Here is a 26,200-nt window from a genome sequence, read left to right as displayed (position 1 = left end):
AACCGAAGTGCTGCGAAGAAAAAAAAACACCCTCGCAGTCACAAGCCCGATTAATCACTCGAGAATGTAGCACTCCCGGCCAAGTGAGAACCTAGTTTGCGTTTCCAGTGCCCAATGAAGATAACTCGCAGGTTATACTGGTACTGTGGTCTCGATCAGACGATGACAAAAAGCTTCTGCGAGGAGATCGTGACGGGAGCGGTAGCTTGCTGCGAAGAAGCGACCCCTCGAAGTCAGATGCCCGAATAGTCACTCGAGTCGGCGCAATCGTGAAGGCAGCGCCGCCCGCAACTGCTTGCAATCACAGGAAGGTTCGTAGGAAAAGATGAACTGGAGACTACGAACATTACTTGGATGCGACCGGCTGGGAAAAGTTGGCTGTTAGCCGACCAAACAGGTTGAATGAACTAAGTGGCTTCCCTGGCTTTTATGCCATACTCTGTAAATTTATCTGTCATAATTTGCTTCAGCCACCTTAATGTGCCATTGATATTAAAGCCCGTTTCCGCCAAAATAAAAAAGAGAAATCCATCATACTGTACCTGCAGACTAGATGGCCACTTAGCATTAGTTTACTCATTATGGAGTACACCTTTTGGAACACAGAAAAATTATGAAAAGACAGGCTGGATAATTGAGCATTAAGTGGTTAGCAGCCTTTATTGTGAGTCGGGAGGCTTTGGTGATATTCAGACCATCATTACAAACATAAACCTTTTAGGCATAGACCGTCCTCATACCCAGTACTATTACACACTGTAGACAAGCGTTAAAGAGGAGCTCAGTCATTATCTTCGTTCGTTTAAGCGCATGTCCAGTTCTCGCAGTTGATCGAGAAATCCGCTGTTGGGAGAGATATTCCTGTGTTCACTCACCGTCTTGATGGCGTCCACCAGGGTCATATTCTCGCAGATCATGAGGAAAGCCAGCACCAGAGTGGCAGATCGGCTGACTCCCATTGCACAATGGACAAATACTTTATCTGTAAAGAAAATGTAGCCTTTAGTGGCAGAGCTGTCAGTTACTGTGCTTTGGTTAAAGTAGCCAACACTAATACTGTTCTTTGCTTAATGCCACAGGCAACATTTGAATGTCATTTTGTGTAATATTTCCTTGCGAATGTTTTTTACTTCAGTTTTTACATTAAAAATGTCAAAGGAAAATACTGGAAACTGGGAGCAGATCTGTTCTGTGAAAGTGTGCAGGGGTTCAGGGCAAGACCAACAGGAGAGATGCTGTGGCTTTTCCATTTTCTGTATTTGTCATCTTTTATGATGTCCTAAAAAAATCTTTCCTTCAGTGAAACATAAAAATCAGGAACATTCAAAACTGTGCAAAAGGCTAGCTATCTGGGCCGTTAGGTATTAGTTGCTTGTGAAAACAATATAATAATGAAAAGGTACTCTTTACACATTTGTTGTATTGTAAGTTCTGTCCAGATGTGTCCAATACTTTCTTGTGAGCTTGAACATGCGTGTTCAGTGAAGTGCTATACAAGTCTATGGTTTTTACAAGAGAATCTTTGAAATTAAAGATCTTGATTTAAAATATAAAAATAACTGACCTTTTCTTGTCAGGTTCAAATCCCATTTACTGACTCATAGAGCAGCCCTCTGAATTTTTTGTTTGTGTCTGTCTGTGTCTGCTTCAGTGTTCATAAACAGCCTGAAGACCGGCTGACCTTTAATCTGTCGTGTCATTTCTAAAACAGTTATTCTTTTACTTTTTTTGCTTCTTTGTTATTTCCTCCTGCTTTTTCTTTGCTCTCTTTAAATGGCCTGTTTGGACTGTTTGTTTTTAGCTGTGAGGCAAATTTAAAAAAGAAAAGAATGAAACATCTATTGCAGGTTATTAAATACGTTATGAAATATTGTGTCGGTGTCAAAAGGCACTAAATAAATAAATCTGATTGAACATGTTTCTAATGTAATTGTTTAAAAAAGGCACAAACAGTATATATTAACACATGTATATACTGTATGTAAAAAATGGGATTTTCACCAAGCAATCCACAATATAAAATAGAGATTTATTCCTCCGTCCATTTTCTGTACCTGCTTATCCAATTCGGAGCTGCCAATTAACCAAACGTGGGGGTCCTCCCTGCGTGGAGTTTGCATGTTCACCCCGTGTCTGCGTGGGTTTCCTCCGGGCGCTCCGGTTTCCTCCCAGTCCAAAGACATGCTGGTTAGGTGGATTGGCGATTCTAAAATTGGCCCTTGTGTGTGCTTGGTGTGTGGGTGTGTTTGTGTGTGTCCTGCGGTGGGTTGGCACCCTGCCTGGGATTGGTTCCTGCCTTGTGCCCTGTGTTGGCTGGGATTGGCTCCAGCAGACCCCCGTGACCCTGTGTTCGGATTCAGCGGGTTGGAAAATGGAATGGAAGTCTTTGGGATGAGAGAAGAATGTCAATGTAAGCTCTATACACCATGGATGTGAACTCTTTCTCGTAGAGCTGGGAGGCAGCAGCACTAATCACTGCACCACTGTGCCGATTTATTAATTTTTCCTAACATTGCGTTCTTCAACCTGCTTATTTCCATTCAGGGCCATATTAACAGTATTTGTCACAAGGCAGGATATACCCCAGCCTGGGGCACCAGTCAATTGCACTCACCCGCACAGGCCAGTTCAGATTTGCTAATTAACCTACGGTACTATGCGTGTCTTTGTGGATTTGGGAGAAATCTCAGCACAGACACGGGGAGAATATGCAGACAAAGACCGAATAGGGTATTTGAACCCAGGATGCTGGATCCTTGAAGCAGCAGTGCTATCGCATTACATTGCAACCCTAATTTAAAATATACAAGTATCAGTCTTTTTGTATTTATAGGTGAATAGCTAGTGAAATACATTATGTGGCTTAAAATGAGTAGGACTTGGCCTTCTTTTAGATCTGAAGGTCATCCTCCATGCCTTGCTGCGAAAGAGGAACTTGCTGTTTAGGAGTAGGACTGAGGAGCGGAAGGCTTGTAAAATAAACATGTGGCTGTAGTGCCCTCTCGTGGACAAATGTAAAAAGTGCGTTGCTTTGTGCACCTGTTACCAGTTGGATGTTTATGGCCAGCGATACGAAAGCATCTGGGATGGAAGAGGTCAGAGGGAATGAAGGGAAGTTTGTGAAGATTTGGAATAAACAACTCCTTCACCTCGTAGAGGACTTCAGTAGCACCCCTGCAGCCATTAAAATCCAATTTAACCTCCGAATTAATCTTCCACAAAACAACAGGGAAAGTCGCTTTGGGTTGTATGGAAACTGTAGTTGTGCTTTATTTTTCATTGACCTTTTCAATTAAAGGATATCTGTTATAATGCTGAACTCCTGCACTTTTTACAGAGCAATAACCTACAAAATTGGCTGGGTCTTAGCATTTCATAGGATTATCATGGGCGCAGGAGACAGGATAATAAAGTCTCTCATTAGAATGCATATACTTGTTAAAGATTACTGTAGGCTCTGTAACATGCACTAGATTAGAGCGAACAGCTCCTTAGATGGCATACAGAAAAACTAATTTAGTAGATGCCAGTGTTTACTGTCGAATGTTCTCTACTGTATAATCAGGTGCTTTTGGTTAAACTATGAATAATGATTAGTGCTCTAGATAGTCTGTCAGATTTATTATACTTCTGTAGATAAATACAGTAGCAAATGGCAAGTTTGCTCATCTTGACATGCAGCCTTTTAACACTTCTGTGGAAATCTGATATCATTTTCACTTGCAGTTTAGTATGCGCTAAGTATATTATTTATTGTTTATTTCTCAGGTTATAGTATTTAATGAGTAATCATATATGATAGTATTTAATGTATTTTCCAATTGTGGAACAAAATGATATACACAATAGCTGCCCTTATGATATTTGCTCAGTTTACCTGAACCCTTTTCAATCCCTTTCCCAGGATTTTGTCAAGAACTTTATTCCTTACCAAGAATCTGAAACTGTGGCTTGGTCTGTACAGAGGACCAAAGTGGATTATTTGGTACCAAAATTACAAACAAGAGTCTGCTGGGAGCTGGTAGTTTGAACAACAGTCCTGGGCATCGAGCAGGATCCACAACAATACGGGCCACACTCTGGCACATGGTCATTCTAAGAAATCCCAGGCCAATTACCTGAAGCTGTGTGAGATAAAAATATTTAGATATGCCAGCTCTGCACTAGTTTATAAGAATTTCATACCCAAAAAAAAAGCTTTGTGAGACTGGCACATTGTCCAGGGTTGGTTCGTGCCTTATGCCCAGTGCTGCCTTGATTGGTACTCAGTCCCCTAAACCAGTTAAGCAGATTAAAGGATAGCTGCATAGATAGAGGCCTGCATGGACGTTCATGATCTCGCACCATTTGAGTCATAAGTTGAAATCAGGCTGGAGTTGCTTTTTGAGTGACATTTCCTGTTATTTAGGTGTTTGTTTAAAATTTTGTTGTTGTAAGATTATCCCTTAAGATAATAAAATCATAAACGGCATTAGACAGAGCATTATGGAAAGGTACACAGAACCCAGACTGTGTTGAAGCAGGTCTTACTTTTTTGAGGGTGTCAGAAATGGGCCGTGTGAAATGACTCCGTCTGCAGCAGTTGGCAATGACAAAAGCCATGCCCAGAGTCTTCCCGTCCTTTTAGGCACTCAGATTTATGTGTGTGGCTTCCAGATACACCAAGAGGAGCCTGCTGCTGGTGCAACAAGGAAAAGGTGTGCATGAAAATCTCATAAAATCTCAGAACAGAATTAGCTCTGACGAAAGCAGATAGAAATGAGAAAGGACTGAGTTCAAAAAGTACATCAAGCAAAACGCCAAATAGAAATAAAAGCCTTTTCATGATCTTCAAGGCACCAGAAATTACCTGCAGCAGAAATTCTCATAACTTAATCAGAGTAGACTGAGACGGACACTGCAAAACAAAAACATTTAGTGAAACGCTTTCCTTTAGACAGAAACAGGCATTTAGTTGCTTTTGTATATTTTGGAATTTTGCAATTTTTTTTTTTTTTTTTTTTCTCTAAATGAAAAATAAGAACATGGTGATCCCAATCATGATGTATTCAAGATGTGGAGCTGCTGCGACTCCTGTGTGTTTGTTTTTCTGTTTATGTTGCCTTTTCCTCCTCTTTGGAGCTTACAGCACTTAGGGAGCAAGACCTTGTCTAATAATGGAGGACTCAACTGTACTTGGGAGGACTTGCTGGCAACATTATAAAGGGTTCAAATTAGTTAGATGGACATAAGGAGACACAGGGACGGGAAGTCAGGGGAGGCAGAGCCTCACCTGTTATCATGAAAATTTTTTAAAAAAAAACTAATAATGATATCATAAAATAAATGTGTCCACTGGTCTGTGCTGTAACTTTGTTTTCTGTGTCATTCCAATAATTTTGATCATCTTTATAGCTAAAATTGCTGAATTGGCTCGTTTCCTGTTCAAATACACGGGAGAAATACGAGGTGCAGGGGCAACGAGACGAGCCTCACCTCAGACTGCGCTCTCCCTCACACACTGGGTTGATGCATGCAATTGGCGCGTGCTTGTTGCTGTCTCTCTGTATGTCACCAAAATGATGTTTGCAGGCACGTTTATTATACATTGACTTTCCACAGTCTGGCTAAGATCTTTAATGAATGTGTGTGACAGATTTAGTCTTGCTGATCGGACATAAAACAGCAGTGAAAAGGCACAAGGGGAGGCAGACAGTACCGTGCCACACCGAAGGGGGCAGATGTGTGCCCAACAGGTGCTCGTTGCTGCTGTTCTTCTATGCAGAGGTGCCAATATGTTAGCGATATCAGAAAGTCAAGTGCACTGCACCGGTCCATTTATTTTTATTTTTATTTTTGTTTCGACTGACTGCCAAAATTTAAGATTGAGATTTTTAAAACTAAAGGAAAATAAGGAGGACTTTTACAAGAAAGTGACAGAGAGGGATAGGCACATGGACTTCATTAAAAAATAAAAGTAAGACCATAAACGGTTTTCAATTTTATTTAAATTTGGGATCAGACTAAGAAAAAAGCAATGCAATATTTAAAAACTAAATTTTGACCTTAAATAAATTCTTTTTTTTTCTTGTTATCCTTCCGTTGAACAGTCTGTATTAAAATTGAGTAAAGCATCAGAATTAAAAGCTATTAAAAACAACTAAATATTTCAATAAGGGTCAAAATTGAAATCAGTTTTTTTTTTGTACTCCACTCTATACTTTCATTTGTATTGAATGAGTTTGAATTGTGAAGTTGCAACGGCAAAGTTAGATCCCATGGAGGGTGCAGAGCAAATACGCTCTCTCGCCGCGATAACTGTAACGTTCTTTCTTAGCCAAATATGCACCTTAACTGTGTGTGTGTAAAGAATACTGATGCGATATGAATCATAACCAATAGTCAATGTGCATGCTGCCAATTGAATAGTGAATAAGCTACTCTTTTGGGTTCATATATTTGTAGATCTGACTCTGAAGGAGTCCGTGCCTCACCAGCCATGAACGTCACCGCACGTCACTGAGGAGACATGGTCAAAACACAGAAGAAAGTCAGTCAAAAGAAATGCTTGATAGTAGGTCAGGATGTAGGCAAAAGTACAAGCCTGACAGTCAAAATCTGAAACGGCTAAAATGAATAGCACGTGTCAAAAAAGTTCTTTAAAGTTGTGAGGAACAAGTAGATGCCTTAGGAGCATATAGGCAAGCACCTATAGCATGGGAAAGGCACTATATAAAAATATATTAGGTGCAGTGGCCTCCTGTAATACAGCCAAAGCATTACTCTTGCCTTGCACCAACATCAGAGACTGTGGAAGTGCACAGAGACATATTGCTTTTGATGTGCCAATGCATGTAGGAGATGTGGCCGAAGACATGGCACAGTCCATACCGAAGGCTTTTGGGTGCCAGTATGTGATCACAGACTGACTTGATTAGGGGGGTACAAATAGGTCTCTGGAGTGGCAAGGGCAATGACCCCTTCAGTAAGTGGCTTGGGGTAAAGGAGGGCATGCACCTGGTGGGGCTGTATTTAATGCCAATGAAGTAAGATTCCCCCGTGCCTGTGGTAGAGGCAGTAGCCCCACAGCATATAGCTTAAACTCCAGAAGAGCAATGCAGGAGAGGCCATGTGTCAAACTGTTGGAGGGAGGATCAAGCCATAGATTTCTTGGTGGACAAGAACTTCAGATTTGCCTTTTAGATACTTGGACCCTAGGCGTGTGCATACTAACTCCTAGGTAGCAGTGGAGACTCTGGGGAATGACGTATTGTGGTCCTGTGTGCACAACAACTGGTCAGAGTGCCTAACTATTCAGTTTGTTAGGACTCTGGTGGCCTCAGTGCTTTATAAGAAGTAATACTGAAGCAGGCCTAAATATAGATGCCATATGTAATTTTGAGTGCTTCCTATTGCTAAATCAAACAAGGCATGGAGGTGGAAAAGTATGGAAGGAAAAGCGAAGGGAATATTTGTTAAGGCTCAGAAGGAGAAAGTGTACAGGGAATTTTAGAAGAAACCAGGCAAGTCGACTTTTTAGTTATACAGGGTTTACCCCAGTACACTGAGACCCATACGATACGCATGTGTGCAGCATCAGGTTCCATCAGATAATTTAGTACCATAACTGTAAATGCATTTTATAATTAATATCTGTATGTATTTATGTGAGCATGAGACAAAAATCAATGACACAGGTGAACAGACTTTAATGTCTATTCTATGCATTAAGCCAAAAGGCAACAACATAAACATCCGTTTTTCTCCATTTTCATGTGAATTCTTTTTTCAGGTGAGAACTACAGTCATAATTAAAAAATAAAACATTGTATTGGGACTATTTGACCCTTATACTGAAAAACAGGCATCGGAGTGTCTCTGAACAGACCCTTTGCCCTTACTAAAGATACTGAAAGGAGTCTCCAGGGCCTCCTCCATTGCACACACTATACACCATCTGTTTCTCTGCCGTTTCTTCCTGCCTCTGGCCTTTCTTTTCTAGGATGGCTCACACAGCTGAGCCTACAAATGAGGTCTCTTACCCCAGTCATCCATATCGGCCCTCTGCTTGCGTTAATTTACAAATATATTTAAACAAATTCTGTACTAACAGGATATCTGAAAAAACACTCTACAGTTTCATGTTTTAGGTTGTGATGGATGGCCGGGGATTGTGCCCTACCAGGAGACCTGGAGGAGCAGAGTACCAGGAGGAGGGCAATTTATACCCCGGGACATGAGAGGGCAGCCCCCCCGGGTTGCTTCAGGGCCACAGACTTGCAGCTCTGAAGCTCAAACCTGTTGGGGTCCGTGGCCACCGCCAAGAGGCGCCTGGACAGCTCCAGAAGCAAGATCTGCAGCACTTCTGCCACACCCATTATATAGTTTGAACACAATGTCCTTCAACTTAAATTCAGCATTTTTTTTATGATATATATATATAGTCTATAACATTGTATTTACCTTCTGTGCATTGCGTAATGCGTCAACATAAACTCCTAAATTCTTTTCAGAGGTTGCTTCCTTTATAGGGCAGTGTCTCCCATCTTGTAATTATAATCGATGCTCCTTTTGCCCATGTGAAGCACTTTGCACTTTTCTACATCTTCTGCATTTTCCAGGTGTTTGCCCATTTCTGAAGGTTGTCCAGGTCATTTTGAATTTGTTTTTGCTGCCTCCTCTGTTTCTGCCATCTCTCCAATTTTAGTGTCATCTGTGAATCTGACAAGTTCGCTAACTATACTAGAATCAATGTCATTAATATAAATCAGAAAAAGCAATGGTCCATGAACAGGCTCCTTAGGGCCTATGATGACCTTGTTCCATGTGGAGTATTCTTCTCTTATCTGTACTCTTTGTCTGCTGCCAGTCAACCAACTAGAGATTCAGTTTTGTAGGTTACCTCTGATGCCTACTGCATAAATGACTTAGAAAATGATGGACAGATGAATGTGTTTCCTTGGCACCCTGCTTTTAATCCACATTCATGGTTAAACTGCGTTTAAGTTACCATGTTTTACAAGGTGATGCATATCCATGAAGATTTAATAGTCCTGATAAAAACTATGACACGATTGAAGAGTTTCCAGATGAGATACCTGTCCTATAAGAACAAATCTGTTTTTATTAAAGTAGTAGTACCCTGGGAATTAATTGAGAACAATTTTAACATTTTTTAACATCTTTCATAAAATGTTGGAAGCCTTTTTAAGAAAACGTATTCATAGAATAATTTAAAAACATTTTGTAACTTGGATTCTGCCTGAAAATGTCTGGGATTAGTGAGCTGTCTCCCTCTTGGCTGTGGTGATCCTCGAAAAATGTGACATTAATGGCTCGTGTAGTCTGCAGCTGCACACACTTGCTTCTTCCTATTCTCACTACTTCAGCTTGTGATGGACCAAGTAAAATTTTTTTCGTTCATCTGCTTTTTTTTATAAAATTTTTTGATATAGACGGATAGCAAGAAATGGGTAATGTTCAGAACTGGTTTAACACTTTTCATCTATGAGCAAATTAAAAACAACAAAATCCTGGCTAGAATCTGAAAACAAGTATAGTTAAGGGACAGGAAGTAAGACAAATATTTCCTGTAATCCTTCTGTAACCATTCTCTGCATAACGAGATCCCAGGACCACCCAGGAGAGGCTATTCTAATACCCTTAAACTCAGATCTCAATTTTGCCTTGATGGACAAAAATAATAAAAATGGAATTGAAGGGAACTAAGCAAGAAATTGATGCATATAATAAGAAATAAAGAAACACATACATTTTCTCAAATAATGCTGAACATCTTCAAAACTAACCAACAGACGTTTTTCCTCAAAGACTAGTTGAAATACTTAAAACAATTAAGTGAACATAAAGAATCCTAACTTAGCCAAACCTAGAGCCTTTAAATAGCCTAGAGAAACATGAACTACTTAACACTATGAACGTGAGGTACGAGTTAACTTGTATGTCATTGAGCCTGTTGATGCATGACATGTGAGATAACCACTACCTCAGCGTAAAGCCAGTGTAGATGGAGTCTGTGTGCTGGTGATCTCTGCTGCTGCATCTCTGCTACCTACTACAGTGCTGCCATCTAGTGGATAGCCTTAGAATTTCTTTTAGATATGTAGATAATGTCATCACGAAAAAAAGGTATAAAGCTGCTGATGCACGTTCTAGAAGAAGCAGATGGGAGCGAATGCCCGAGCAGTGTGGTATTGCTTCATCTTGTATTGTGCACACTCCATGTCCACACTTGTTAAAACTAACACCCCCTTGGAAAATTAATTTATTAGAAAGCTTCGCCTTAATGGTGAAGCAGCCCAGTTAGCAAAGCACGTTGAACTTAAACTGAAATTAGTGATAAAGCTGGTAAAACAGTTTTAAAAAAAAGGCCGCAATATCAATATGTGCAGCCAGAGGTAGACGAGAACTTTTTTTGGATGCAGTTTGGGGTGGGTCACTAGACCCACAAGCCCATGTATGCAAGTTGTCACTGTTTTAGCTAAAGATCACCTACTTCATTATTTTTCTGTCATTAGTGCTATGTCTCTATATGATTTTCAAATAATAAATGAATGGTTGCACAAAGTCTAAATATAATCAAAATGCATGATGATCCTAACAAACAGTGCCCTCAAAAAGGCTATAAAGAGTTGATGAGCTTATCCCCCTCCATGTACTGTATATGCCCATCCTTCCCTCCATTTAATGCACTTGTTTCATAGGGAGTTGCTGAATGAGCCATATTACCACGAGACCTGGTCACGGTGCAGTTATCCAGTTCTTCAGGTCGCTTTATAGAAGGGCTTTTCCAGATCACCTTGCTAAAATGAAATATGTGCTCTGTAAGCTTGGTTTAATCATTTGAACTGGGAAAGAAAATTAAAGACCTTGAGGCTTTGTCAGAGTGACAACAAGCGTTTATTTTTAGTAACAGCTTGCTACACTAGCTGCGGTATGTCACTGTAACCTCTGAACGCCTGCTGAACATATCAGAGATGACTGTGTAGTAACAATAAAACAACTGGGCAAACATTAATTTCATTTTCAGTGCCTAATAAGATGACCTTGCTTTATCACTGTGGATTGCCTATCATTGTTTTGAGCCTCGGCACAAAAGATTTCCATAATTTTAGTACACTGAAATCCTAAAACAGCTTCAACATAGTGCCTTTTAAAGGAGAACAGTAGCAAAAATATTTTAGTTGTGCATCAATCTTCCATCCAATCATCCATTCTCGATTCTGCTTCATCTAATTAGTAGAATACATTTTTACAGGTACACGTAATTGTTACTGTCAGGGAGCAGACGTGTCAAATGGAGCTTAATCTGGTGTGGCACATGCCTGCAGGTCAATGAGGCTGAAAGCTTCTCCCCTGCCATTTTTATCTTCATCAGTACCTAGTTTTATAGATGAGGTGTTCTTTCCCACTAGTATAGCCAGCTGTGATATTTTTCCTTAGCCATATCATCTGCTATTTTTGATTAATTTCTTTATTCGTTACCTTGATATTTGGCATGACATGGTTTTATATCATATTTTCTTTTCCCTACACTTCTGTTTTGCCTAGCCATTGTGATGGGGTATTATTTAATATGGTAATAATTATTTTGCATCATTTTCATGGGCACCCCCATTTTAGAGCATTTTTGCTTGGCAAATGGGTTGAATGAAAGTGGGGTATGGTGTTTTCACAGCGACGGGTTACAAGATCAGCATCGGCATCTCTTCCCCATCTGACAATGCGGAGGACACCTTGACTCTGGGTGTGAGTGTTAATGACCTCTAATTATTTTTTCTTGACTGTGATTTCTGGTTACAATTTTGGTTATGGTGACAGTTCTGAGCCTTGCTTTTGCTTTCTGACTTTCATCATGTCACAGCCATAAGCCATTAAGCCCACAACATCTTTGTAAGGATGGTACATGACTTAGACTTCAGGTATCTCTCACAGCTGGCACCCTCCCACCTTCCACACATTTCTTTATGGCAAAGGAACACACAAACTCTACAAAAGTATAGGGCCTTGTTTCGAAAAACCATATCAGTTGTTTTATTCCCTCTTAACACCTTGTGCTATGAATGCTGTGGATGTAACAAACTTAGCAGGCTAGACTAGATTTTCTCTTCTCCTCAAACAGTCTTCATCTATTCCCATAGATTTCCTAGGAGATTTCAGAAAAAACTGAGAAAAACAAGGCCAGTGGGCTGTGCCTGGTATAGTCCATGCAGGAGGCACAATGGAGGTCTCAGATATTCAGTGGACTCCTTTTGATCTCAGCAGTGGCTCAACACTGTGATCATCACAGATTATAAAGATGCTCACCATGTCACCGTGTGAGCCTAGTAGCCCTATGGAGTAACCATTTGTATCTGCTGCCTCCTTCTTGCAGTTACTGCTCAAAGGTCATGAATATCATATGAAGATTTATCTCTCACTTCATGTTTATCATACGGCTCACAGAACTGGTCAATCTCTTTGTGAGGAAGACCTTGTTAGCCATTCCTATGAATCCAGAATTGAGTGCAGAATACTACATAAAATCTTTTCACTCCAGTAAGATGCTTAAAGCTAATTTGATTTAATGTCCCGTTGAAAGACAGTGATGAGACATGGGCAGTAAAAGAAACAGAATAGGAGAAGAAATTGGATATGGCAGAAATGGTATTGTTGACAAGGATGTGTGGAGTTACAAAGAGGATCAGAAGAAGGAATGAGACAATTGGAGGTACAACAAAAGCAGGATAGATATCTAAGAAAGTACAGGAAAGTAGCTTGAAGTGGTTTAACCAGTTTGTTCAGTACTTGGATAGGAGACCAACCAGGAAAAATCTTGGGTTGCTGCTGGAAGAGGTGTTGGTGAGGCCAGCAGGGGGCACTTACCCTGTGGTCTGTTTGTAGGTCCCAATGCCTCAGTACAGTGTCGGGGACACTGTGCTATAAAAATGGTGCTGTAGTTCGGATGAGACATAATAATATGATCCTGACTCTCTGTAATCTTTAAAGATCCCTGGTCATCTGTTGTAAAGAGTAGGTTGTAACCCGATGTCCTTGCTAAATTTCCCACCATGACCTGGTCATTCTGGCCCCCTAATCCTCCCTTGTCTCTTATTAGCTATCTCTCAACCTTTCACCACCTAACAGCCAATGTGTGGTGAGAGTGCTGACACAAAATGGCTGCCGCCACATCATCCAGATGAATGCTTCACATTAGTGGTGGCTCCCCAATCACTATGTAAAGCGTTTTAAGTACCTTGAAAAGCACTTTATAAATGTAATTAATTATTATTATTATGATTATTATTGGTATGAGAATGTGATGTGGACAGATAATGAATATGTGAGCAAGAGAGTGATGGGAATGGAAGTACACTCATAAAAATACTGGTTCTTTAAAGGCATTTTATGGTTCTTTATTGTGTTGTGTGGTTCCTCATAGATCTATGGCTGAACCAAGCACCATTTCATTCTGGGAAGGGATCTTTGCATATGTAGCTGGCTCTTTGTACTTTGAAAAACTTTCTAACAGGTAGAAATAAACCTGCAATCTCTAAAGTATGATAGGCTACCTAGCAGGACACTAATAGATTAAGAAAATCTGTGTGTTATTGTATGCAGCAAGAGAATACCTTTGGCATTTCATAAATCTGTTACCATCTGTTCATGGTTATTTAGTGTATGGAGCCTGTTACGAATCTAAATAAATAAGTGGTTCTTTCTGGAACCATCATGTAAATGGATCTTTTGGGAAGTAAAAATGATTCCCCTATGGCAATACTCTGAAGAACCACTCTGGCACATTTATTTTTAAAAGTGTACAGAGGAAGAAAAAGTGAATGAAGCCAAAGATTTGAAGGAAAAGGGTGTGACTGGGCAGGAGGTGCAGGACTGGACTGTGTGGAGAAGGTTGGTCAGAAATGTTGTTCTGTTACTAGCTCTTAACAAAACATTACATGTAAGCATTCATTTTCTTTAGTGATGTCTCCTTTCTCTGAACATTTTTTAAGCAAAAAGATTGTTGTATCAAGAAAAAAAGTTTTGCTGACAATATGGCATATCCACTGCCTGGTTAAGTTAATGTGATGTATATTTGCAGTATCGCTACTTGTTATCATTTTTTAATTAGTTAATTACATGTTAATTTACAGTTTACATGTCTTTCAGTTAATTATAATTGTGTGAAGTTGTTGGTTTAAATATTGAAAATGCAACATTACCTTTATATACTGTAATGAGCTCTGTGTCAGGACCTCAGAGGGTCGTGCTCCTCAGGTGGCAGTGGACTGTCAGGGAAGGGCCAGAATACCAGGAGAAGCCAAGTATAAAGCAGCTTGGGTTGGGCTGGGTATGAGGGCACAGACACATCGCTTAGAGGAGCACTTTGATTAGATGCGTCCCCTGGCTTCTGATGCCCATCGGCTTCGATGTTTTGCCACTGGCAAGCCTCAGTTTCGACTCTGGACTTGGGTCGGCACTCAGAGAACCGGAGTGGCGTACGGGTTGCCTCTGACTTCAGATGAAATGTAGCTGGGATGAGTGAATGAAGGGACAAAGAGACAAGCAGCTGGGAGCATGTGGTGCTAATGAAGACCTGAGCATTTGGCAGAAAACGCGATGAAAATGCCAGTGGTCCTTATTAGAGCCACTCATCGACAATCAACATCAAGAGGCTAATTCCATTCCTCCGTCTCCCGCACCCTGGGGTATTACAATAATTTATTATGAAATAATTAGCTGTCTGCGGTGGGCTGGCGCCCTGCCCGGGGTTTGTTTCCTGCCTTGTTCCCTGTGTTGGCTGGGATTGGCTCCAGCAGACCCCTGTGACCCTGTAGTTAGGATATAGCGGGCTGGATAATGGATGGATGGATGGATGGATAATTAGCTGTGTAAGCCGTACTGTAAAAAGCTCAGGCTCCGAGAAACTATTGAAATTGTCAGACAAAAATTGAAATGCAGAGTCGGACATCCTCGCCCCCATTGTCTATCAGTGGCTAAGCGAGTTTCTCTCACCTTGGAGGTTTCGTTTTGCCGATGTGCTCATCTCGCTTGTGTATTAGCAGCTAAGCGAGTTTGTCTTTCCTTGGTGGTCTCACTTTGGTGACAGAGTCGCTTCCTTTCAGCTTCATGCTGTAGCCTCGCACTTCTGGGCCAGATGGACAGACACACACACACTTCCACGTGTAGACGTTTATATACAAGACGATGCAATTTTGATGCAATGTATGACAGTTTCATTCAATTTGCATTCATGTCTATATATATATATATATCAGTAACTTATTCTGATGTTTTTTCCTTCAGTTTAAGAAAACGTTGTCAACAAGAGACACACCTGCACATGTGTTTAACTGACTGGTTAAATGAGTTTGTATTCAGCAAGGCCAATACAGCTAGCCTCCCCCAATGGCTCGCTTTTGAGGCAGAACCAAGGTGTCTGGTCAGCACAGGGCTAACTAAAAATCTTCAGTGTTTCTGCCTGACAGATCCAGTATTTAAATCCCATCTCCAGTCTCTGTCTGTGTGGAATTTGAACTTTCTCTGTGGATTTCCTCCAGTAATCCTCTCACATCCCCAGAAACATGCATGTTAGGTTAGTAAGTTGCGATTCTCAATTGGTACTGTGTGGACAGTGTGTGCATGTGAGCGGGCCTTGAGGTGGACTGATGCCCCCATTGCAGGTTGGTTGCTGTTCTTGCACTTACTACTGCTAGTACAGACAGTAGCCTCTGCGACCCTGTATTCGGTTATACGAGTTTCAGAATATTTTGTTACATTAATTCTAATCCAGACAAACTCCAAGAGCTGCAGTAACTCACAACATGGTTTAAACAGACCATCATGAAAACACCAGCCTCAAAGAACCGAGAGATCGCACAATTAATTATCCATGTAGCGTCTGTGAAGCATGCATTTCTTCCCTTACAAAATAATGCATTGTTTACCTATTATTTTTTAGAAGGCTGGAGTAGGGCTGTTCAATGGGACAGAATCAGATTCCCCTAATTGTTTTTAATTCCTTTTCTAACAATGACCAAAAGATAAAGCACAAATCTCAAAGTCAAAAGAAGCAAGCAAAATGTGTAGATAGTCGTCCTTGAGATTTGTAAAGCTTGTATTGCTGAGCTTTTGTTACTTGTTCGGAGAATTGTTTGGAGAAAATTACTTTATATTCATGTGCCCCAAAATGGCCCATGTCTTTTAAGTGATGTCATCACTTCTGATTTTATGCTTGCAAATGCCCTCCTTCTTGCAGAAATTGTGCCATACAGTACTATACACAATTCTTTCATCCAAGCAAGGCCTAGAGCTTAGAGAAGAGCAAAATTAATATGCACACGTAAATAAATGTGTGTCATGCATGGCCCACATGGCACTGGAATGATGACTGTGTTTACATCCATCCATCCATCCATTTTCCAACCCGCTGAATCCGAACAGGGTCACGGGGGTCTGCTGGAGCCAATCCCAGCCAACACAGGGCACAAGGCAGGAAACAATCCTGGGCAGGGTGCCAACCTACCGCAGGACACACACAAACACACCCACACACCAAGCACACACTAGGGCCAATTTAGAATCGCCAATCCACCTAACCTGCATGTCTTTGGACCGTGGGAGGAAACCGGAGCCCCCGGAGGAAACCCACGCAGACACGGGGAGAACATGCAAACTCCACGCAGGGAGGACCCGGAAATCGAACCCAGGTCCCCAGATCTCCCAACTGCGAGGCAGCAGCGCTACCCACTGCGCCACCGTGCCGCCCCTGTGTTTACATGCACAAACAAAATCCAGTTAAGGCAAATGCATTAAGGAAAGACTAAACGTCATCAGCCACCTCCATGAAGTCAAAAACAAGAATGGATGGAGTCTGTGTCTGCTAACCAATATGGGGTAATGTGACTTTTAAAAGTAACTTCATTACATTATTCATTTCTTACAAAATAAGTAACTAAATATGTTATATAGTTACTTATTCTAAAATATAATGTGTTACAAACAGCATGTTGTTTTTTGTGTTACATTTATTTCTTTTGTGTGAAATAACAGCACATTTGACCAGCCAGCATTTGTTATTAAATTCTAAACCCATATATGAACCTTCATGAAACTGACCAGAAACATCCAAATTTGACCATTGTCTTGTCTTATATATACTGTAAATGTCTACACGTGGAAGTGTGTGTGTGTTTGTCTGTCCGGCCCGAAAGTGCGTGGCTACAGCATGAAGTTCAAAGGCGGCCCCAAGTTAACGAGTCAGAGGAAAAACTCGCTTAGCCGCTGATAGACAACTGAGGCAAGCACGTCAAGAAAACGAAACCGCCGATAAAAGAAAACCTCACTTAGCCGCTAATGTACAACTGATGCGATTGATTGATTGAAGTGCCAGAATCCATGGTTTCTAGGAGCCCGGGCTTTTACAGTATGGGTTTACACAGCTAGTGTTTTATAAATATGTTTAGTCCTTCCTGTTCTGTTAAGTAAATAACATCCATTCCCCTTTTAACATCCCTGACCTGGGCCTCTGCAGATTCGCTGTATAAACACTAGCCGCTGTGTCACTATGCTGTTTAACACATCTATAGCAAAGTTCTATATAGAACTCGCTTCGCTCGTCAACCCCTGTGTTTGGTTTTCCGGATACACACTTTTAAGATTTTTTTTTTCTTTGAATTGTTGCTATTTCATTAATTTCACTTTTATTTCAGAACTTATGTAAAAACAATATTTGGAATCTTTCGAGTCCCAATATGCTGTGTTTAATGACTTAGTACCATAATTCAGGACAGGTTTCTCTGTTTGGAATTTCAGCACAGACAAAGCGATCTACATCATCAGCAGTTAATAATTTTTTTTGCAAAGTAACCAATAAATGCATGTGAGGTAAACCACGTTTTTGAAATTCTCTGACTTAAACTTCAAAGTCTTACAATATTTACATACTTCTGACATATCACCTGTGTCCATATATTCAATCTCTATTCACCTTTTAGTTATTTCTCCGAGTAATAATTTCTCTTTTTTTGCACTAATGCGATGTTTACTTTCTTTTTTTGACACTGTCGTTTTTTTCTGCTTTTATATTCTGTATCTTGCTCAGCATGTGTTTTGCGCCTACGTTTTTTTTTTTAAGTCTTTTGAATTCCAGTTTTCATTATCTCTAACCTGCTCTGCATGTGTTTGGCCCCTTTGTTTTCTAACCTCTTTATGATGTTTTTCTTTGTTTTCTACTCTGTCTTTTATTTCTGACCTCGCTTTGTCCTGCTTTTGTTTCAATGACACCTGGTCCGTCGTAATTATTTTCCCTTTTTCGAGTAACAATGTCCATTTGTTTGCACTACTGCGATCATTACTTTCTTTTTTTTATACTTTCTAATTTTCCTACTTTCATATTCTTTAACTTTCTCCACATTTGTATCGCGCAAACGTTTTTTTTTTTTGTTTTTTTTTTGGAACCTTTCGAATTACACTGCTTTCATAATCTGCACTGCATGTGTATAGCGCCAACGTTTGTGAACATGTTTATGAAATTCTACTTTGTCTTTTAATTCTGAGCCAGACTGGACATGCTTTGTTTCAATTCCACTTGTTACGGGCTGATCATTACTTTCCTTATTTTCTGAATTTCCACCTAGATTATTTTTTCTTTTTTGCTCTTTTTTCTCTCCAACGCTTTTGAGTCTCTTTTCTCTGCGCTGCTTTCTTCTTCGCTTAGTCGTCGACGTTTCATTTATGATATATTGTCCTTATACGCTTTATATGCACTGAGACCCTGGATCTGTGTGTGCTCCAATCCTTCACATAACTGAATGTTTTGTTGCCCCGTTGTCTTATTTGATATTGATTGCAAGTAAGGCATGTCTTGCAAGAATCTCATGTTCTACGTCATCGCGAGACGGTCCTGGGTCAATCTTTTGGCACAATAATTATGTTTAAGATCCTCACAGGTCTTTTAACTGTCTTACTTGATCTTAACATGAAGATCACGTCTTGACGCCCTACTGTTTCTCTCCAGGATTTTTTTTAATAATAGAGAGACATGATAATATTTTACAATTTAATACAAGTATATACTTATATATAGATATAAAAATGAATTGTTAAACATAGGGATAAGAATGAAATGTAACTAAAGAGCTGTTGCCTCAACTTAGAGGAGCCACCAAGATAGCTGATGAGTAATACACACCTCCCTCTAGAAAGTGGGAATGAATTAATGGGAAAGCCCAAACACCCCTCATATAAAGCGTTGCTTAAAGTAATAAAAGAGTCCGCAGATCTTCTCTATTTACTAGGCAATATTCCGATTAATGGGAGAGTGAAAAGGAGTCAGAAAATGCGGGTAGCACTCATTCATTGGATGAAGCTATGCATATTATGTATATTAAGAGTCAGAAGAGGCAATGTATCGGAAGAGGTAATGTAACAGAAAAGGATAAAGGCAGATTCATTGTTTTAATTGATTGCTGACTCCATGGACTGTGACATTTGTGCATATCTATGTGCAAATAAAGAATTGTTCTGCATTTTCATCTGGTCTCCGAGAATAACTTCTTTGAAAACAGAGGAAAGTTTTTTCCACTACAGTACCTAACGCACATTTCTTTTAACATGCTACTCCTGACACTGCTCCTGGGATTGTGTTGCTGAATTTAGCACGGTACGTTCAGTTCATCAACATAAATTCAGAAGTTTCTGAAATATTGAGAAAGATTATTTCAACGAGGAGAAGGAATAATGTGATTGCCTGAGCATTTCATGTATCTTTGTGGACGCTGCAGGATGCATGTGAGAAGCTAACTCATTTTGTCTATCTATATACTTGTACAGTGGAACCTCGGGTCACAATGATAATTCGTTCCAAAACTCTTGTTGTAACCCGATTTGGTCATGACCCAAAGTAATTTCCCCCATAGCATTGTATGTAAATACAATTAATCCGTTCCAGAACGTACAAACTGTATGTAAATATATATTTTTTAAAGATTTTTAAGCACAAATATAGTTAATTATACCTTAGAATGCGCAGCGTAATAGTAAACTAAATGTAAAAACATTGAATAACACTGAGAAAACCTTGAACAACAGAGAAAACTAACATTGCAAGAGTTCGCACTATAGCACTACGAACTGCTCGCTAAAAACTATTTTTTTAATGAGTTTTAAGCACAGGGAAAAAAAATGAACATTTGAAAAATCCATAATTTAATAAACAACCAAGAAAAGTAACATTGCAACAATGCGCGCTACGAACTGATCGCTGTAAACAAAAGTGAAGTGGAGGTTAAAATCCAATAGAAAAGAGTCTTCATTAAATACAACGAGGTTAAAACACTGCTCGAATCAGTCTCTTTAAAAACAAGCTCGGGGCATTCTTTAACTGACTTCTCAGCCTAATGCAGCCAGCCCTCTCCCTCTCTGTCTCTCTCGTGTGTGTTTGTGTGTCTCTCTCTTTCTCTCTCGCGTGTGTGTCTCTCTCTCTCTCTCTGGCGTGTGTGTGTCTCTCTCTCTTGTGCGTGTGTCTCTCTTTCTCGTGCGTGTGTGTGTGTCTTTCTGTTTCTCTCTCTTGCGCTCTCTCTCTCTCTCGCTCGTTCGCTGCACAGGGGAGACTGAACACGTGCGGAAATCATCGGCGCGCACAAGCCGAAGGGAAACTGGCTTGTTCGTATACCGAGTGTGTGGTCGTGAACAGATGCAAAAGTTTGGCAAACTTTTTGGTCGTAACCCGATTTGTACGTGTTCAGAGACGTTCATGAACCGAGGTTCCACTATATATATATGGTATATGTATATGGTTGAGATGACAATAAAGTTCACTTTTGACTTTGAACTGGCAAGCTCCTTAAATATCTATGCAAGCACCAAAGGCTTACTGTTCTGTGGCTCGGATGCAGTCTACACTCCTCTACTTGAAGCCGAGACGCTACCATGTCTGAATTCCAGCATCCCAGCATGGGCTTTCCCTAAAATGCTATGGGGTGTGATGCTCATTTTGTGAATGATCCAGCCTGCACCAAGACTATAGGCCTGATTCAAACCAAAAGCTAGTCAGTTCACTTCTCTTTATTGAAGAATCTCAGAACAGATAACACAAATACCATATAGCAATGTAATTCGTCGGGGAAAGGACTAAAGAGCAAAGACCCTGGCTGAGGCTGATTTTTTTTTTTTACTTTACATCTTATATAATTAACTGATACCATTTCTTTGTTTCCACCTTTACGCCCCTCTCCACCCCCCAGTTTTGTTACCCCTTCAGCAAGGGAACTAAAAACAAGTTATTTAATTCTACATCTTGCCAGAGTAACCTCAAGAAAAGAATTTTAAATTGCTAACAAATTCAATTACATTCTGGCTCACTCCTGGGGCTCAACGCATTAGCAGTGCTCAACGGTTTATTTGATCTTATGTTAATAATTGTGGAGAAGTAAACAAATTCTTTCTGCAAGCAAGACTATAGGGTACATGTTACTAAAGTAAGCAGAGCATAATCCAGATTCTTGCTGGGAACTTGTAAATTGTAGGCAGCATATGTCTCCTTGCTTCCAAAAGAAAGAGTGTTTGTTTTCAACATGAGAGCAGACAACAAGGGACAGTGAGGAGCTGAAATGGCCGCTCCTCCATGTCCTGTTCCTGACGCCATCCCCTGGGTTTTCTGAGCTTTGTACGCTTTTTCCTAAATAATTTCAAAGAATTCAAGGAATAATTGGTTGTGGTTCTGGGCAGTGGGTGGCACTGATCTAGTTGTTTGCACAGTTCAGCACGTCACCCTGACAGGGAAACAATGAAGCCAATGATTGTGGTTTTATTCTTGGAAAAGCATACTTAAGCAAGGGGACAACAGAGGGTAATGGAGCCAGTGACATAATGATGATTCATTTACACTGTTACCTTTAACGTCTCAACTGTAGTCTCATTGTCTACGCAGTTTCACTTATGAGGACTCCAACACACAGCCATCTGCACTCTTAATCTGAGGTCAAGTCCTTGCGGTCTTTTTTGTTGTCTTGTTCCAAACCCTCAATTTGTTTGTTTCCTTGTCGCTGTGGTAGAGTGGTTCTGCACTTAAGCAGTAGGTGGTCTTTTTTAAATAAATAATTGCACCCCAAGAAGGTGGAGGCACCAGATGTGCTTGAGTGTGTTTTGCTCCGTGGTTATTTGGGGTACCTGGCCGACTGCTCCGCACACTCGTGATCGGGCGCCTCAATGGTGCCACAGAGGGGGCAGCTCCTCGTACCTGTGCCTAATTAGGCAGCAGAGGATAAAAGGAGCCTGTACAGGATGAAAGGGAGAAAGATAAGGAGGAAAGAAAAGATGGAAATGAAAGAAAGCACAGAGGTTAACAGATGGAGAAGAAGGGTAGGAGGTAGAGAGAGACGGTGCTAGACAGAAGGAAGCTGGCGGACATCAATGGAGCCCCGGCAGAGGAGCGTGTGGCTGGCACTCGAGGGGTTGCAGGGGGAGCAGGATCAACAACAGTACTCCGGAGGACTCCTCCGCAAGGCTGGAGATGGCAGTGGGAGTCGAAGGGGTGGAGGATCGGCGGAGCCCCATAGATCACCATGGGATGGGCGATGGGGACACAAGCAGATCAGAAGGTTGTCTGCGCCTGTTGGTTGACGTCTCTGTGCTGCGAGACCCAAGCAGGGTAAGCCGGAGAGAAGTCAGTTTTAAAGGGAAGCACCAGGGACTGCGATCTTTAGAGAAAAAGATTCCTGCCATGTTTTAACCTTGTTTTTATGGATTTATTTCTTTGAATTTTAACCTCCACATTCATGGTTATTTTATGGATTATTTCTTTTTAGAGCTTTTGCACTACACTTTTGGACACTGTTTTTGATTGTTTTTAATAAAAGCACTTTGGCACCTTTTTGCACTTACCCCTTGCTACTATGCATGTATCCTCATCTGTCCGGATCATCTCGGTTACAGTACAGACGGTGGAAGGTTCAAGAGACTCCTGGATGCTACAGGAACATGGAACTAGCCCGCACTGTCACAGTCACTACCTTCTGTTCAATCTCAACAAGAATTAACTGACGTGTTTTGTACGAAGTAAGTCATCACCTGTGGCTAAGTACAAGTGTACAGTTGAAAGGGGCAGATCAACTTAGTTGTATCTTGTTACAGATGGGAAATGGCAGCTGATGAACCTTCTGAATTCTAGCTTCTATTAATGTAGAGTAAGATGGTGTTACAGTGGAGTAATCAACATAAACATTACAGTACAGAGAAAAAAAAATCCTTGTCCAGTCCAATGAATCTTTGCTCACGCTAGTTTACAAGAAGGAGCCGTCCTGCTGAATGTCAACACTGCAGGCTGGTAGTGTAATAGTGAGTAGGGTCCTTTTCTGGCACACATCGAGTACTTTGCTGTAAGAAGATCAGTGTTCGATTGCTACATATTATCAATAATGAGTGTATTACTGATTAGGTGCACCACTTTGGGGCAGTCAGTTTACAGATGAACTCTTTTAGTCAGCTAATTTTCATGTCACCAAGGTATGGAGTGGTGAGATGGCTCAAGGTACATAACAGTGAATTAAACCTCATGCAGTGTCCTTTCCATTTACCAGAAATTAATCCCAATGGGAACTGATGACAGTATTCCAAGTAATATTGTAGTTTATATATGATTGCAAAGATGAACTGAAAGTTTATTTTTACTGTTGCTTTCAAAAACAGATACTTTCAGTTTCAGCTGCTCATTCAGTGTTATCCTCCTCTATCTAAAGTTTATTTTTCCTCCTGTGTTCTTTTCTCTGTTTGTATATCAGTATAGGTGACCATGGATTTTCTGCCCATTCTGTCCTAAAGTAAATATTGAATTATTGTAATGATTTCCAAGACTGCAGACACATTGTACTTCTCCTCCAGCAAGAAGACCTGGTCTTCTTTTGACAGGAATTTCATTAGAAGTTCACTAGCCCATGGCAACTACCAAGAACCCTGTTGAGATGGCAGCAAGGACAACATCAGGTAACATAGGACAAAAATATAAATGACAGGTGGGGGATTTTTGGGCATTATGTTGTTCCATTTGTGATTCTGAATCCCAACCAGTTTCTGGTTTCTCCAAGTACTACAGTTTCCATGTTGCATGATAAAGATGTGTGTGTTGGTATAATTGATAAATTGTTTTTATGACTGAGTGTGCTGTACTTGAAATGACAGTCTGTCCTGACTGGATTCTGACTTGCATCCACTGCTTTAGGATTAGGCTATGATGCCCCACAACTCTAAAATTGTATTATGCCGATTTAACAGCAGTTTTCAGGGTTCATGCAGGTTAGACTGTTGTCCCCCAAATGTTCGAGGTTATTAGGGCAAACATTTTTATGGCCAGATGCTCTTCCTAACACCAGTCTTCTTTAGTTGCCTTTTACAACACAAAAGAGCAATTGTGATCTTTTTCAAACCCCAGGTCATAAGGGTATAAAACTGAATGATGGAAACAAACAATATGGTTATAGATGTCAAACCCTGGGCATGCTGGACATATTTACAAAATGGTCTAGTCTATTTTAATGTTAGTGGAATCTGGGTAGATTTTTAAATGGTATTTTTTCCTTCTGGCTTTGTTAAAAAAAAAAATTAAGATGGTGAAGTGAAAAATAAAGATTGGCGGTAAAGGGATCTGTTGATGAAACCAACGTCCAGTGGACTGCAGCCTGCCAGGCACTGTGGCTAAATGACTAAGATGTTGGATGTTGTGTATTTTTGTGTTATTTCTGTTGAATTTATTAATGGTTAATTATGTGCTGTCTCTTTAAGTTTGCTGGTGCTCCTTGTCTTTTGTGGGTGGTTTCCCAAGAGGCGGGGCCACTCTGATGTCATAGCTGCTGGGTCCTCCTTCTGGCTTTATAATCAAGGCAGAGACAGGATTCACCTTCCAAGCTTATTGTTTTCCTTAGAGTCAGTGTTAATTATGACAATACATTTTGATTTAATTTTAGTCATAGTCTTCTGAATAAATTGCATTTTAGCTTTAGTTACATTTTAGTCATTTAATTATTGTTAATTTTAATCTAGCTTTAGTCAACAAAAAGTAAATTAATTTTAGTTGAGAAAAACTAAATCGGTTTTAGTTGAATAAAAGTAAATTAGTCAATATTCAGATGGATAACTTATTTCACATATGAATATGCAGAGAATATACTGTACCTCTAAACTATTATACTAACATGCATACTAATGAGCCAGAGCACATATAGTGATTATTGAACATAAAATGAAGAGTAAGTGTAGAAAGGATTTACTCCAAAAGATCTTGGTCAGATAATGGCAGCTCTGGTCTTTTCATCAGTTTTCTGGCCCTCAACATGCCTTAGTGACACTGCTTTAAGATTTTACCAAAATGAATGTATACTAGCTGACGCCCGCTGTAGCATACGGCGGTGTAAGAATAGGAACGGAAAATGGTGAGAAAGGAATTCAGAATTCAAGAAGAAATAAATACTTCTTGAAAGACGCAGTTGTGAATAGATGTTGCCATGTATTGATAGTACTCCTAACTTGTTGTGATAACTCGACTTGCGTTGGAAAGAACAACAGAAAGAAAGTCTCCAAATCTGTCCCAATGTGATGCTACGAAATCTACTGTCCTATGTCGTAGTGAGAGTGCATTGCCTTCATCAACCGTTTGTGTCAAAAAATAACCCACTGATAGGAACAGGCAGTTGTTGGATCCCGGAATAGAGATGACGTTGTACAAAAACCCCAAAACAGAGAAGATACTGTTGTTCATTTTATAACAAAGGCTTAGGAAACAACCGTCACATTATAACAAAAATACGAAGGAGCGAAACGAATAGCAAGGAGCGAAACCAATGCCAATGGTCGACAGAATACCTTTCTGTAGCAGGCTACAGAAAAGACTCCCAGGCGCACACATGGCTGAAGTGAAAGGTCACGCAGTCAGGCTAGATATAGGGCGGTGACGTGATACCAATGGGGTCATGAGAGAGGAGTGGGGAACGTGGTAGTTCGAAGGAGGAATAGGAATCGAGAAAAGCGGTGTGGGGGTGTATGGGAGGCCTCAGGCAGAGTGGAGAAGGGTTTGAAAGAGCAGGAATAGGAATCGAGAAATGCTGTGTGAACTGTGTGTGGGCGGAACCAGTTTTGAAGAGGAGCTGCAGGCAGTGTGGGGAAGGGTTTGGAAGAGGACGAATAGCAATCGAAAAATGCTGTGTCGGCTGCATGTGGGCGGGACTGCTTTTGA

The 26,200-nt window shown here is 40.5% G+C and overlaps 2 protein-coding genes across 2 annotated transcripts in view; one reads left to right on the top strand and one right to left on the bottom strand.

Moving 5' to 3' along the window:
- Positions 1 to 631: 631 nt before the first annotated feature.
- Positions 632 to 26,200, bottom strand: part of LOC114647061 (dual specificity protein phosphatase 13-like) — a 31,023-nt gene continuing 5,454 nt past the window's right edge. Inside the window, exon 3 of the mRNA XM_028795569.2 lies at positions 632 to 982. Coding sequence (XP_028651402.2) covers positions 789 to 982 — 194 coding nt within the window. The 3' untranslated portion in view covers positions 632 to 788. The remainder of the gene's footprint in view (positions 983 to 26,200) is intronic.
- Positions 23,858 to 26,200, top strand: part of samd8 (sterile alpha motif domain containing 8) — a 197,642-nt gene continuing 195,299 nt past the window's right edge. The window contains exon 1 of the mRNA XM_028795562.2: positions 23,858 to 23,958. Coding sequence (XP_028651395.1) covers positions 23,910 to 23,958 — 49 coding nt within the window. The 5' untranslated portion in view covers positions 23,858 to 23,909. The remainder of the gene's footprint in view (positions 23,959 to 26,200) is intronic.

The sequence above is a fragment of the Erpetoichthys calabaricus genome, chromosome 2 (genome assembly GCF_900747795.2).
Source record: "Erpetoichthys calabaricus chromosome 2, fErpCal1.3, whole genome shotgun sequence".
NCBI lineage: Eukaryota > Metazoa > Chordata > Cladistia > Polypteriformes > Polypteridae > Erpetoichthys > Erpetoichthys calabaricus.
The sequence above is the reverse complement of the archived record's forward strand: the minus strand, read 5'-3'. Positions and strand labels throughout refer to the sequence as shown.